Source organism: Anabrus simplex, chromosome 1 (assembly GCF_040414725.1).
Source record: "Anabrus simplex isolate iqAnaSimp1 chromosome 1, ASM4041472v1, whole genome shotgun sequence".
Taxonomy (NCBI): Eukaryota; Metazoa; Arthropoda; class Insecta; order Orthoptera; family Tettigoniidae; genus Anabrus; species Anabrus simplex.
In genome coordinates, this window is record NC_090265.1 from 877,617,825 (window position 1) to 877,632,961 (window position 15,137).

General features: G+C 38.1%; 1 protein-coding gene across 1 annotated transcript in view; it reads right to left on the bottom strand.

The window, feature by feature from the left end:
• Window positions 1-12,480: 12,480 nt before the first annotated feature.
• Window positions 12,481-15,137, bottom strand: part of LOC136857349 (uncharacterized) — a 39,179-nt gene continuing 36,522 nt past the window's right edge. The window contains exon 3 of the mRNA XM_067135962.2: window positions 12,481-12,644. Within this exon, the coding sequence (XP_066992063.2) occupies window positions 12,481-12,644 (164 nt within the window). The remainder of the gene's footprint in view (window positions 12,645-15,137) is intronic.

A 15,137-nucleotide genomic window follows, 5' to 3' on the forward strand; every position in this document is an offset into this window, starting at 1 on the left:
GATTGACGACTTAACAAACAATGACATTTGAATATTGAAAATCCTGAATGGTTTAGTGAGTATGTCTTAAACAGATATCTTCATATTTAAACCGTGTCCATGTAGAATCAGATTCCGAAAATTACATGTCTCGACTGATTATTTTCATTAGTATTAAAACAAGTAAGAATTACACTGTCTATTGTGTGCTTGTCATGGAGAAGAGGTACGTGATGTTAACCTTTTATCAAACAAATTCACATAAGATAAATTGGATTGTGTGTAGGATTAAATCACGAAAATGTCGCATCAACTGTGAGAATCACAATTTCCTCAGGAAAGTTTTTTCATAGCTATAGTACGAAAGTGATAAACACCGGAATCATGGATTTTAATGAGCAGATCTTCAAAAATGTGCACGAATATGTGTCCTTCCATTCTTATATTAGGTTTATAAAGGCTGAGGCCGGCCCCGCGGTGTAGGGGTAGCGTGCGGATTCGATTCTCGGCCAAGAAGGGGATTTTTACCGAGATCTAAGGGCAGGTTCGGGGTCCACTCAGCCTACGTGATTACAACTGAGGAGCTATGTGACGGTGAGATAGTGGTCCCGGTCTAGAAAGCCAAGAATAACGGCCGAGATGATTCGTCGTGTTGACCACAGGACACCTCAAAATCTGCAGGCCCTCGGGCTGAGCAGCGGTCGCTTGGTGGTCCATAGCACTTCGGGGCTGTTGTAACCATGGAGTGGAAAGGTTGGCGTGGGGGGCGGGGGGGAGTTATAAAGGCTGAAGAAGGGCTATAACACTTCACTACGAGATTGAAGTCTACTTAGTGGAACTTCATGAAGTACCGTATGAAACAAATGCAGGAACTTGGACTACACTAAATGTATCTACCTATTGAGCTGCCTCTGTGGATCAGTGGTAGAGTGTCAGCCTCCGGATCCCAAGTTTGCGGGTTCAAACCCGGCAGAGGTAGTCGGATTTTTGAAGGGCGGAAAAAGTCCATCCGACACTCCATGTCGTACGAAGTCGTCATGTAAAAGATCTCTGGTGGCACATTTGGTGTTTACCCGACAAAATTAATTAAATCTCAGCCATAGAGAGTTTCGGTTTACTCGGTCTGCCACCTAATGGGCCTAGAGTAAAACGGAACTTCGAAATTGACGAGTAGACAGCCAGATGATGTCAAATTGAAATGTCTGCACACAGTAGCTGAGGCCATACGATTATTATTATTTCTCCATCTATTGGACGTCACAACCTGACACATTCATATTACCTTGATCACATTTCCAACAATGGCAAACTAACTAGGTTATGCATAACAATTGTATGTTCACCTAGTATATATATATATATATAAAACTAGCAAGATACCCGTGCTTCGCTACGGTATTATACTGAAATTTATAATTGAATGCTTATTGTTTTAGATATATAATCCGCTGAAATTCGCGATCTGACTCGTTTTCTGCGAGAATCCTCCAAAATTCCCGATCTGACTCGTTTTCTATTATTTTACAGCACGTTTCCTCCCATTTTTTCAATATTCCTTTCCAACAATCGATTTCGTACTTCCCGGGCTAGGCTCAGGTATTCCTCCTGGTCAGTTGGGTCCGTAAATCTTTGCCATCTTTTCCGTTAATCATTTTTAATATGGATAAAATCCTTCAGGAGATCCGGCGTGGTGTCATATTGGGTGATTTGGCGGCACTGAACCCGCGGCCGGACTGCATTCTTAGTCATTACCCGTCCAGGAGCCGTTGCCAGCGCGGTCCGCACATTTGACGACGGTCCGGAACATTATTATTATTATTATTACTATTATGTGTTGCTGGAATGGCTGATGACAGGGAAAACCGGAGTATCCGGAGAAAAACCTATCCCGCCTCCGTTTTGTCCAGCACGAATGTCACATGGAGTGACCCGGATTTGAACCACGGAACCCAGCTTTGAGAGGCCGGAGCGGTGCCGCCTGAGCAACGGAGGATCCTTATAAGTACATTAATAACAGTAAAATCAATTGGTCTCACCTCCTTCTACACCCCACCGCCGTTAAGTTTATTTACCGCCCCCCCCCCCAAAAAAAAATTAAAAGAAGGCTTGTTTCTTTATGTTTAAGGGAGATTCCAAACACCAATGTTCACGTCTATTACCTTCAGTTTTGAGATATAAGTATCCCCATAAAAGTAATTTACTTTTTTCACTTCATTTCACACTACTCCCCCCCCCCCCAAGTGAACTTTCCCGAAAAAAATACTTGTTTCTTTAATAGATGTATGTATTCTCATACAATTAAGCCAATTAATTTTTCAATTATTTCACACACACCCCCCCGCTTCATTGGATTTTTAGAGAATACGTGTATTTTTACTTTTAAAGCAGATTGAAAATATCAAATTTCACGTCTGTAAAATCTGCATTTTTGATATATCAGTAGCCTAATTAAAAGAATTCAACACCATTTTCAGTCACTTTTACCCTCCCCTCCACCCAGGTGATATTTCCGAAAACTAAAAATACACGTTTCTTTATGTTTAATAGAGATAAACAATACCATTTTTCACTTCTGTAACATGTTAAGTTTTTTAGATATACTGTAAAAATTCTCATTTCAAAATTTCACCCCTTTTGAGTTCCCCTTAAGTGGAGTTTCCAAAAACAAATCACCTATGTTTCTTTACATTTACAGGAGATTCCAAACACCCACTTTTTACGTCTGTAACATTTTACGATTCCAAGATATTCTGTAGATATAGTCTTTCAAAAAATTCACCCCAATTTGTCACTCCTGTTTAACCGCCATTAATTGGATTTTCCAAAAACTAAAAAATACGTGTTTCTTTATTTTTAAAGGAGATCCCATATACAAATTTTCAGTTCTGTAATATCTTTCGTTTCTGAGATATATGTATCCTCATTAAAGGCATTCAACCCATTTTTCCCCCTTTTACACCCCTCCTATTGGGATTTACAGGAAACAAAAAAATATGTGTTCCTTTATTTTTAGAGGAGATTCTAACTACCAATTTTTACATCTGTACATTTTAAAGTTTTAAGATGTAGACACACTCATTTTAAAAAATTCACCCCCCCTTTTCACCCCCAATATCTGGATTTTACAAAAAGGAAAAAATACGTGTTTCCTTACTTTTAAAGTAGATCCCAAATACTAAATTTCAAGTCTGTAATATCTTCAGGTTCTGAAATATAAGTAGACTCATGAAAAGCATTCGACCCCTTCTTCAACCTTTCCTTCCCTTCTTATTAGGATTTTCCGAAAACAAAATATACGTGTTTCTTTATTTTTAAAGGAGATTCTAAATACCAATTTTCACATCTATAACCTTTAAAAGTTTTGAGATATAGATACACTCATTTTAAAATATTACCCCCTTTTCACCCCCTCCCTTAATTGGATTTTCCAGAAACAAAAAATACGTGTTTCTTTATTTTTAAAGGAGATCCCAAACACCGATTTTCAGGTCTGTAATATCTTCAGTTTCTGAGATATAAGTAGCCTCATTAAAGGCATTCAACCCTTTTTCCACCCCTTTCACTCCTCCTATTGCGATTTTCCGAAAACAAAAAAATACGTGTTTCTTTATTTTTAATGAAGATTCTAAATACCAATTTTTATATCTGTAAACTTTAAGAGTTTTGAGATATAGATGCACCCATTTTAAAAATTCACCCCCTTTTCACCCTTCCATTAATTGGATTTCCCCCAAACAAAAAAATACGTGTTTCTTTATTTTTAAAAGAGATCAAAAGTACCAATTTTCATGTCTGTAATATCTTCAGTTTCTGAGATGTAAGTACCGGTATCCCGATTAAAGGCATTCAACCCCTTTTTCACCCTTTTGTGCCCCTCCTATTGGGATTGTCTCAAAACAAAAAAATACGTGTTTCCTTATTTTTAAAGAAGATTCTAAATACCAATTTTCACATCTGTAAACTTTTAAAGTTTTGAGATATAGACACACTCATTTTAAAATTTCACCCCCCTTTTCACCCCCTTAGCGACGGAATATCCAAAAATCCTCTCTTAGCGAGCACCTACATCTTAATATGAATATATCTCCAAAATTTCATTTCTTTATGTCCAGTAGTTTTGGCTCGGCGATGATGAATCAGTCAGTCAGTCAGGACAAGCTACTTTATATATATAGACTAGCAAGATACCCGTGCTTCGCTACGGTATTATACTGAAATTTATAATTGAATGCTTTTTGTTTTAGATATATAATCCGCCGAAATTCGCGATCTGACTCGTTCTCTGCGAGAATCCACCAAAATTCCCGATCTATTATTTTACGGCACGTTTTCTCCCATATTTAAATCTTCCTTTCCAGCAATCGATTTCGTACTTCCCGGGTTAGGCTCAGGTATTCCTCCAGGTCAGTTGGGTCCGTAAATCTTTGCCATCTTTTCCCATAATATTTTTAATACGGATATAATCCTTCAGGAGATACGGCGTGCTGTCATACTGGGTGCCTTGGCGGCACTGAACCCGCGACCGGACTGCATTCTTAGTCATTACCCGTCCAGGAGCCGTTTCCATCGCGGTCCGCAATTTGACGACGGTCCGGTATATTATTATTATTATTATTATTATTATTATTATTACTATTACTATTATGTGTTGCTGGAATGGCTGATGACAGGGAAAACCGGAGTATCCGGAGAAAAACCTGTCCCGCCTCCGTTTTGTCCAGCACGAATGTCACATGGAGTGACCGGGATTTGAACCACGGAACCCAGCTGTGAGAGGCCGGCGCGCTGCCGCCTAAGCAACGGAGGATCCTTATAAGTACATTAATAACAGTAAAATCAATTGGTCTCACCTCCTTCTACACCCCACCGCCGTTAAGTTTATTTACAGCCCCCCCCCCGAAAAAGAATTAAAAGGATGCTTGTTTCTTTATGTTTAAGGGAGATTCCAAACACCAATGTTTACGTCTATTACCTTCAGTTTTGAGATATAAGTACCCACATAAAAATAATTTACTTTTTTTCACTTCATTTCACAATAATCTCTCCTCCCCCTAAATGAATTTTCCCGCAAAAAAAATACTTGTTTCTTTAATAGTAAAGGATCTTCTAAATACCAATTATCACGACTCTAACTTCTTCAGTTTTTGATTTATGTGTCCTCATGAAAGGAATTCAACTCCTTTACACTCCCGCCCTCCAAGATGGTTTCCCCACCAAAACGCCTTTTTCTTTGTTTTTAAAGGAGATCCAAATACGAATTTTCACGTCTGTAACAACTTAGGTATTAGATGTATGTATTCTCATACAATTAAGTCAACTAATGTTTCAATTCTTTCACCCCCCCCCCCCTTTTTTGGATTTTCCGAGAATACGTGTTTCTTTACTTTTAAAGCAGATTGCAAATATCAAATTTCACGTCTGTAACATCTTCATTTATGAGATATCAGTAGCCTAATTAAAAGAATTCATCACCATTTTCAGTCACTTTTAGCCCCCGCCCCCCCGCCCCCCCACCCCGCCCTCCACCCAAGTGGTATTTCCGAAAACTAAAAATACACCTTTCTTTATGTTAATAGAGATAAAAAAATACCATTTTTCACTTCTGTAACATGTTACGTTTTTTAGATATCCGTAAAAATTCTCATTTAAAAATTTCACCCCTTTTGGGTTCCCCTTAAGTAGAGTTTCCAAAAACAAATAACCTATATTTCTTTACATTTACAGGAGATTTACACCCACTTTTTACGTCTGTAACATTTTACGATTCCAAGATATTCTGTAGAAATAGTCTTTCAAAAAATTCACCCCAATTTGTCACTCCTGTTTAACCGCCATTAATTGGCTTTTCCAAAAACTAAAAAATACGTGTTTGTTTATTTTTAAAGGAGATCCCATATGCGAATTTTCAGTTCTGTAATATCTTTCGTTTCTGAGATATGTGTATCCTCATTAAAGGCATTCAACCCATTTTTCACCCTTTTACACCCCTCCTATTAGGACTTACTGGAAACAAAAAAAATACGTGTTCCTTTATTTTTAGAGGAGATTCTAACCACCAATTTTTACATCTGTAAATTTTAAAGTTTTAAGATGTAGACACACTCATTTTAACAATTCACCCCCGTTTTCACCCCCCAATAGTTGGATTTTCCAAAAACGAAAAAATACGTGTTTCTTTACTTTTAAAGTAGATCCAAAATACCAATTTTCAGGTCTGTAATATCTTCAGGTTCTGAAATATAAGTATCCTCATGAAAGGCATTCAACCCATTATTCACCCTTTTACACCCTTCCTATTGGGATTTTCCGAAAACAAAAGAATACGTGTTTCTTTATTTTTAAAGGAGATTCTAAATACCAATTTTTACATCTATAAACTTGAAAAGTTTTGAGATATAGATACACTCATTTTAAAAAATCACCCCCTTTTCACCCCCCCCCCATTAATTGTATTTTCCACAAACAAAAAATACGTGTTTATTTATTTTTAAAGGAGATCCCAAACACCAATTTTCAGCTCTGTAATATCTTCAGGTTCTGAAATATAAGTAGACTCATGAAATGCATTCGACCCCTTTTTCAACCTTTTGCACCCTTCCTATTAGGAGTTTCCGAAAACAATATATACGTGTTTCTTTATCTTTAATGGAGATTCTAAATACCTATTTTTACACCTATAACCGTTAAAAGTTTTGAGATATAGATACATTCATTTTAAAATATTACCCCTTTTTACCCCCCTTAATTGTGTTTTCCAGAAACAAAAAAATACGTGTTTCTTTATTTTTAAAGGAGATCCCAAACATCAATTTTCAGGTCTATAATATCTTCAGTTTCTGAGATATAAGTAGCCTCATTAAAGGCATTCAACCCCTTTTTCACCCCTTTTCACATCTCCTATTGCGATTTTCCGAAAACAAAAAAATACGTGTTTCTTTATTTTTATTGAAGATTCTAAATACCAATTTTTACATCTGCAAACTTTAAAAGTTTGGAGATATAGATTCACTAATTTTAAAAATTCACCCCCTTTTCACCCTCCCATTAATTAGATTTTCCAAAAACAAAAAAACACGTGTTTCTTTATTTTTAAAAGAGATCAAAAGTACCAATTTTCAGGTCTGTAATATCTTCAGTTTCTGAGATATAAGTACCGGTATCCTGATTAAAGGCATTCAACACATTTTATCCCATTTTCACCCTTTTTCACCCCTCCTATTGGGATTTTCTGAAAACAAAAAAATACGTGTTTCCTTATTTTCAAAGAAGATTCTAAATACCAATTTTTTACATTTGTAAACTTTTAAAGTTTTGAGATATAGGTGCACTCATTTTAAAATTTCACCCCCCCTTTTCACCCCCTTAGCAACGGAATATCCAAAAATCCTCTCTTAGCGAGCACCTACATCTTAATATGAATGCATCCCCAAAATTTCATTTCATTACGTCCAGTAGTTTTGGCTCGGCGATGATGAATCAGTCAGTCAGGACAAGTTACTTTATATATATATAGATAGACTAGCAAGATACCCGTGCTTCGCTACGGTATTATACTGAAATTTATAATTGAATGCTTTTTGTTTTAGATATATAATCCGCCGAAATTCGCGATCTGACTCGTTCTCTGCGAGAATCCACCAAAATTCCCGATCTATTATTTTACGGCACGTTTTCTCCCATATTTAAATCTTCCTTTCCAGCAATCGATTTCGTACTTCCCGGGTTAGGCTCAGGTATTCCTCCAGGTCAGTTGGGTCCGTAAATCTTTGCCATCTTTTCCCATAATATTTTTAATACGGATATAATCCTTCAGGAGATACGGCGTGCTGTCATACTGGGTGCCTTGGCGGCACTGAACCCGCGACCGGACTGCATTCTTAGTCATTACCCGTCCAGGAGCCGTTTCCATCGCGGTCCGCAATTTGACGACGGTCCGGTATATTATTATTATTATTATTATTATTATTATTACTACTATTACTATTATGTGTTGCTGGAATGGCTGATGACAGGGAAAACCGGAGTATCCGGAGAAAAACCTGTCCCGCCTCCGTTTTGTCCAGCACGAATGTCACATGGAGTGACCGGGATTTGAACCACGGAACCCAGCTGTGAGAGGCCGGCGCGCTGCCGCCTAAGCAACGGAGGATCCTTATAAGTACATTAATAACAGTAAAATCAATTGGTCTCACCTCCTTCTACACCCCACCGCCGTTAAGTTTATTTACAGCCCCCCCCCCGAAAAAGAATTAAAAGGATGCTTGTTTCTTTATGTTTAAGGGAGATTCCAAACACCAATGTTTACGTCTATTACCTTCAGTTTTGAGATATAAGTACCCACATAAAAATAATTTACTTTTTTTCACTTCATTTCACAATAATCTCTCCTCCCCCTAAATGAATTTTCCCGCAAAAAAAATACTTGTTTCTTTAATAGTAAAGGATCTTCTAAATACCAATTATCACGACTCTAACTTCTTCAGTTTTTGATTTATGTGTCCTCATGAAAGGAATTCAACTCCTTTACACTCCCGCCCTCCAAGATGGTTTCCCCACCAAAACGCCTTTTTCTTTGTTTTTAAAGGAGATCCAAATACGAATTTTCACGTCTGTAACAACTTAGGTATTAGATGTATGTATTCTCATACAATTAAGTCAACTAATGTTTCAATTCTTTCACCCCCCCCCCCTTTTTTGGATTTTCCGAGAATACGTGTTTCTTTACTTTTAAAGCAGATTGCAAATATCAAATTTCACGTCTGTAACATCTTCATTTATGAGATATCAGTAGCCTAATTAAAAGAATTCATCACCATTTTCAGTCACTTTTAGCCCCCGCCCCCCCGCCCCCCCACCCCGCCCTCCACCCAAGTGGTATTTCCGAAAACTAAAAATACACCTTTCTTTATGTTAATAGAGATAAAAAAATACCATTTTTCACTTCTGTAACATGTTACGTTTTTTAGATATCCGTAAAAATTCTCATTTAAAAATTTCACCCCTTTTGGGTTCCCCTTAAGTAGAGTTTCCAAAAACAAATAACCTATATTTCTTTACATTTACAGGAGATTTACACCCACTTTTTACGTCTGTAACATTTTACGATTCCAAGATATTCTGTAGAAATAGTCTTTCAAAAAATTCACCCCAATTTGTCACTCCTGTTTAACCGCCATTAATTGGCTTTTCCAAAAACTAAAAAATACGTGTTTGTTTATTTTTAAAGGAGATCCCATATGCGAATTTTCAGTTCTGTAATATCTTTCGTTTCTGAGATATGTGTATCCTCATTAAAGGCATTCAACCCATTTTTCACCCTTTTACACCCCTCCTATTAGGACTTACTGGAAACAAAAAAAATACGTGTTCCTTTATTTTTAGAGGAGATTCTAACCACCAATTTTTACATCTGTAAATTTTAAAGTTTTAAGATGTAGACACACTCATTTTAACAATTCACCCCCGTTTTCACCCCCCAATAGTTGGATTTTCCAAAAACGAAAAAATACGTGTTTCTTTACTTTTAAAGTAGATCCAAAATACCAATTTTCAGGTCTGTAATATCTTCAGGTTCTGAAATATAAGTATCCTCATGAAAGGCATTCAACCCATTATTCACCCTTTTACACCCTTCCTATTGGGATTTTCCGAAAACAAAAGAATACGTGTTTCTTTATTTTTAAAGGAGATTCTAAATACCAATTTTTACATCTATAAACTTGAAAAGTTTTGAGATATAGATACACTCATTTTAAAAAATCACCCCCTTTTCACCCCCCCCCATTAATTGTATTTTCCACAAACAAAAAATACGTGTTTATTTATTTTTAAAGGAGATCCCAAACACCAATTTTCAGCTCTGTAATATCTTCAGGTTCTGAAATATAAGTAGACTCATGAAATGCATTCGACCCCTTTTTCAACCTTTTGCACCCTTCCTATTAGGAGTTTCCGAAAACAATATATACGTGTTTCTTTATCTTTAATGGAGATTCTAAATACCTATTTTTACACCTATAACCGTTAAAAGTTTTGAGATATAGATACATTCATTTTAAAATATTACCCCTTTTTACCCCCCTTAATTGTGTTTTCCAGAAACAAAAAAATACGTGTTTCTTTATTTTTAAAGGAGATCCCAAACATCAATTTTCAGGTCTATAATATCTTCAGTTTCTGAGATATAAGTAGCCTCATTAAAGGCATTCAACCCCTTTTTCACCCCTTTTCACATCTCCTATTGCGATTTTCCGAAAACAAAAAAATACGTGTTTCTTTATTTTTATTGAAGATTCTAAATACCAATTTTTACATCTGCAAACTTTAAAAGTTTGGAGATATAGATTCACTAATTTTAAAAATTCACCCCCTTTTCACCCTCCCATTAATTAGATTTTCCAAAAACAAAAAAACACGTGTTTCTTTATTTTTAAAAGAGATCAAAAGTACCAATTTTCAGGTCTGTAATATCTTCAGTTTCTGAGATATAAGTACCGGTATCCTGATTAAAGGCATTCAACACATTTTATCCCATTTTCACCCTTTTTCACCCCTCCTATTGGGATTTTCTGAAAACAAAAAAATACGTGTTTCCTTATTTTCAAAGAAGATTCTAAATACCAATTTTTTACATTTGTAAACTTTTAAAGTTTTGAGATATAGGTGCACTCATTTTAAAATTTCACCCCCCCTTTTCACCCCCTTAGCAACGGAATATCCAAAAATCCTCTCTTAGCGAGCACCTACATCTTAATATGAATGCATCCCCAAAATTTCATTTCATTACGTCCAGTAGTTTTGGCTCGGCGATGATGAATCAGTCAGTCAGGACAAGTTACTTTATATATATATAGATTTCGACGTCACTCTTAATATTTTTTCTCTAGTTAAATGGTGTTAGTTATAGGTTTGTTCTACCATCATTTCAAAAAAATTCATTGTCATTCATTGAATTATTCTGGTGGATTCTAGCCTTCTCCTCGCTACGTATCCTCGCCTGACCGCGCTACCTTGTGGCGTGCCGTACTGCCTCCATATTATGTCAGCAGAACTCATCCGCTACTAGAAATACTAACTTTTCCTCTTGTTGTGCTGTAACCGTCAATAAATATCTTTAAGAGGAGTACGAAAGGTGGTATTTGTAAAACGATGTCTATATTTAGTTTTCTTTTGAAAATTATTATTTGGAGTTTCCTCTTTAATTTGATGTATGTTTAATTGCTTTTGGATTACTGTAAATATTTATAAATCTGAAAATACTATGTTACTCCACAAGCCATTTAGCCAGATTTCGTGAGCACTTGTTCAGTTAAGACAAGAATTTTTGGGAACTATTTGCTCTAGAAAGTGGTAATTTTATGTTAATTTATAGTAAACATCCTGCTACATAAGTTGGCTACATTGGTTGCTATAATATTACTTCATATCTGGTGATTATGGGCCCCGTGGTGTAGGGGTAGCGCGCCTGCCTCTTACCCGGAGGCCCCAGGTTCGATTCCCGGCCAGGTCAGGAATTTTTACCTGGACCTGAGGGCTGGTTCGAGGTCCACTCAGCCTGACGGTGAGATAGCGGCCCCGGTCTCGAAAGCCAAGAATAACGGCCGAGAGGATTCATCGTGCTGACCACACGACACCTCGTAATCTGCAGGCCTTCGGGCTGAGCAGCAGTCGCTTGGTAGGCCAAGGCCCTTCAAGGGCTGTAGTGCCATGGGGTTTATCTGGTGATTATGTGGTAATAAACATGTTACAATCCACGTCTTTTAAGTGGCATTACACTTTCAAGTGTAATTTCTGATAAACCATTTATTTGCGCATGTTCCCCATTTTCTCAGAAACTACTTAAGATAGAGCATTGACAACTTTCCTCTCATTAACAGCATTATTGTTTTTATATGTATCTACAATAATAGAGATACAACACATTGTTTGTTCATAAATATATTGTAAAAGTAAATATAATTAAAAATGCATGAACTTGATTTTTTATAATCCATATCTTGATTTTTAATAAAGCTAGAATAAGAAAGTAGATCAGAAAATGTACTAGATGTTAGTTTACATCCTAGAAAAATATATTTTTGTTACCTTGGACAGTTCTAAATAAACTGGGATGTAAATATGTTAAATTTATCATTATCATACTCCCCTTAAACGGAATATTACATTAGACTAACCTGAGGCCGCTCTATTGCTTGGGCACATAAAATTACACTTTAAACACAATTTCCTTTTCAGTGAGAAACAAACCAACGTATTAAGTTGACACTGGACTTCGCATAACGTACTTGATGAGCATTCTTTGTTTGAGAAGGTTTTACCTACACATTTCAAAAACGAACTTGAATATTATTTTTTTCTAACACCAGAGAAAAAGCGCTTGACGACTCTTACGCAAGACACCCGGTATAGTAATATTTCATACCTTTAGACACAGATTATCTTAAAATACCTACTGAACGAGTCTGAACTTCAAATACTGTGGGTATAATCGACATGCGAAACTTAATATAGTACTATATAGGTGTAAAAGTAATAAGCCTTGCCTGGTTCTGGAGTTGTTTCCTTCTTGGTCGTTGCTTTCCTTACTGAATCAAAATCTTGCGTGGTCACGTCTGGACAAATCACTTTTGGACACGATACTGCGCTTTCAGTTTCCGCATTCTTTCCTGAAAATAATAACATTATAGATGAAATTATGACATTTTAAACAAATGAACCAAATGTTGGTTAAGGTAGGAAGTGACAAAGCAGCGAGTACGTCTTTAGAGATCTTCCTTTCCGAGCCAGGTGTAGTGTCTCGAACCACTCGTCCCTTCAGTACCAGTCGTACGCCTGCTACAGTGTTTTATATCACTGCCTTTCGCGCAGGGCAGGACTCATCTCCAGAAGAAAAGGAAATGAATGCTTTACTAATGTTCTGGAAGTTACCGATACAGAAAAAAAAAATGTCGTATGGCTTTTAGTGCCGGGATATCCCAGAACGGGTTCGGCTCGCCAGGTGCAGGTCTTTCTATTTGACTCCCGTAGGCGACCTGCGCGTCATGATGAGGATGAAATAATGATGAAGACAACACATACACCCAGCCCCCGTGCCATTGGAATTAACCAATTAAGGTTAAAATCTCCGACCCGGCCGGTAATCGAACCCGGGACCCTCTGAACCGAAGATCAGTACGCTGACCGTTCAGCCAACGAGTTGGACACCGATACAGATGACTCCTTTAAACACCCTCAACTACTATAGTCGTAAGCCGGGATAGAACCCGCTGTCTTATGAACAGTAGGATAATGACTAAACAACGGCGGTGGGTAGCTGTTTTTTTTTTCAATTTGCTTTACGTTGCACCGACACAGATAGGTCTTATGGCGACGATGGGATAGGAAAGGCCTAGGAGTGCGAAGGAGTAGCCGCGGCATTAATTAAGCTACAGCCCTAGTATTTGCCTGGTATGAAAATGGGAAACCACGGAAAACGATCTTCAGGGCTGCTGACAGTGGGGTTCGAATCCACTATCTCCGGGATGCAAGCTCACATCTGCGTGACCCTAAGCGCACGGCCAAATCGTCCGGTGGCTGGTAGCTTACTTGCTGAAAATGTATTATCACAAATATTGCCCAGCAGTTGCTTCATTTGTCTGCTCTTAATTTTCAGCAAAACCAGTCCGATTTCTCGCACATAATTTGATAAGGATTTGAAATGAAATCTATGGATATGTCCCATGTAGCTGTCTCTCTCTCTGTGCGGGCTAATATCATGTCTGGTCAACACTGCTTTATGGATTAGAGACTTGGACTGTCAAAAAAGCTTCCTCCATGAGCAGATTAGGGGCCTTTGAAATGTGGTTACATAGGAGAATGCTCAAAATAGCCTGGACAGATTCTGTAACCAATAAACAAAACCAAATCCCATGGCGCAGTAGCCCCGAAGGGCCTTGGCCTACCAAGCGACCGCTGCTCAGCCCGGAGGCCTGCAGATTATGAGGTATCGTGTGGTCAGCACGACGAATCCTCTCGGCCGTTATTCTTTGTAACCAATAACGAAGTGTTGAGGAGAGCTAGAGCTGAGCGTGAGCTGGAAAACATCAAAGCCAGGAAAACAGCTTATGTGCTAGGAGTAAGAAAGTACGGGTTTCTGCACTCACGCATGTATGTTTAGTCCTCAGCCGTAAGGCTGGTTAAATCCTGAACAGCTCCTGTCATTGGTGGCGTAGGCATCACTGAAGAGGTGTACTAGAATTTTTTTTTTTTTTTGCTAGTTGCTTTACGTCGCACCGACACAAATAGGTCTTGTGGCGCCGACGGGACAGGGAAGGGCTAGGAGTGGGAAGGAAGCGGCCGTGGCCTTAATTAAGGTACAGCCCCAGCATTTGCCTGATGTGAAAATGGGAAACCACGGAAAACCATTTTCAGGGCTGCCGACAGTGGGGTTCGAACCTACTATCTCCCGAATACTGGATACTGGCCGCACTTAAGCGACTGCAGCTATCGAGCTCGGTAGGAAAAATGAGGAGTGAGGTAGTTCCCCGTTGCTTTCCTCGCTGGTCCAGAAGTTGCTATTACATATCAATCTGCCAAACCCACCAACTGACGCTATGAGCATCACTTTCAAACCATTCATAACAGGGACTGGCTGCGTAAGGAATGGCATTACTAGCATCGCTCTTACCTCAGTCACTTTCACGTCGTCAGAGGCAAGGATAAGACTGAGACAGGTCAATGAAAGAAACAAAATTGTTCTAGCCCGTACCAGAAGACATAGTGCACTGCAAACACTATGTCTTGCCAGGAAAGGCATCTACACCTCGTATTACAAGGAAGAATAGAGGGCAGTCGAGGAGGTGATAGACCACCGATGTCATGGCTCCTAAATATCAAAGACTAGTCTTGAATTAACAACACCGAACAACTCTAACAACTCTTCAAGTTGACTAGAGAAAGGTGTGCTTTCTCCAGGGTGTTCGCTAACGTCTGAGGGACCGGATATAGCACGTGAAGAAGAAGAGGAAGAAGAATAATGAAATCGAGAACCTCCGAATGGATTTTAATGCGGTTTTCACAGTTTTATAGAGCATTTAGCGGGGAAGGTTTTTTTTAAACTTTAACCTACAACAAAAATAACCAAGAATTGGTGGGTTTAGTGAAGGAAACTAAAAAACATC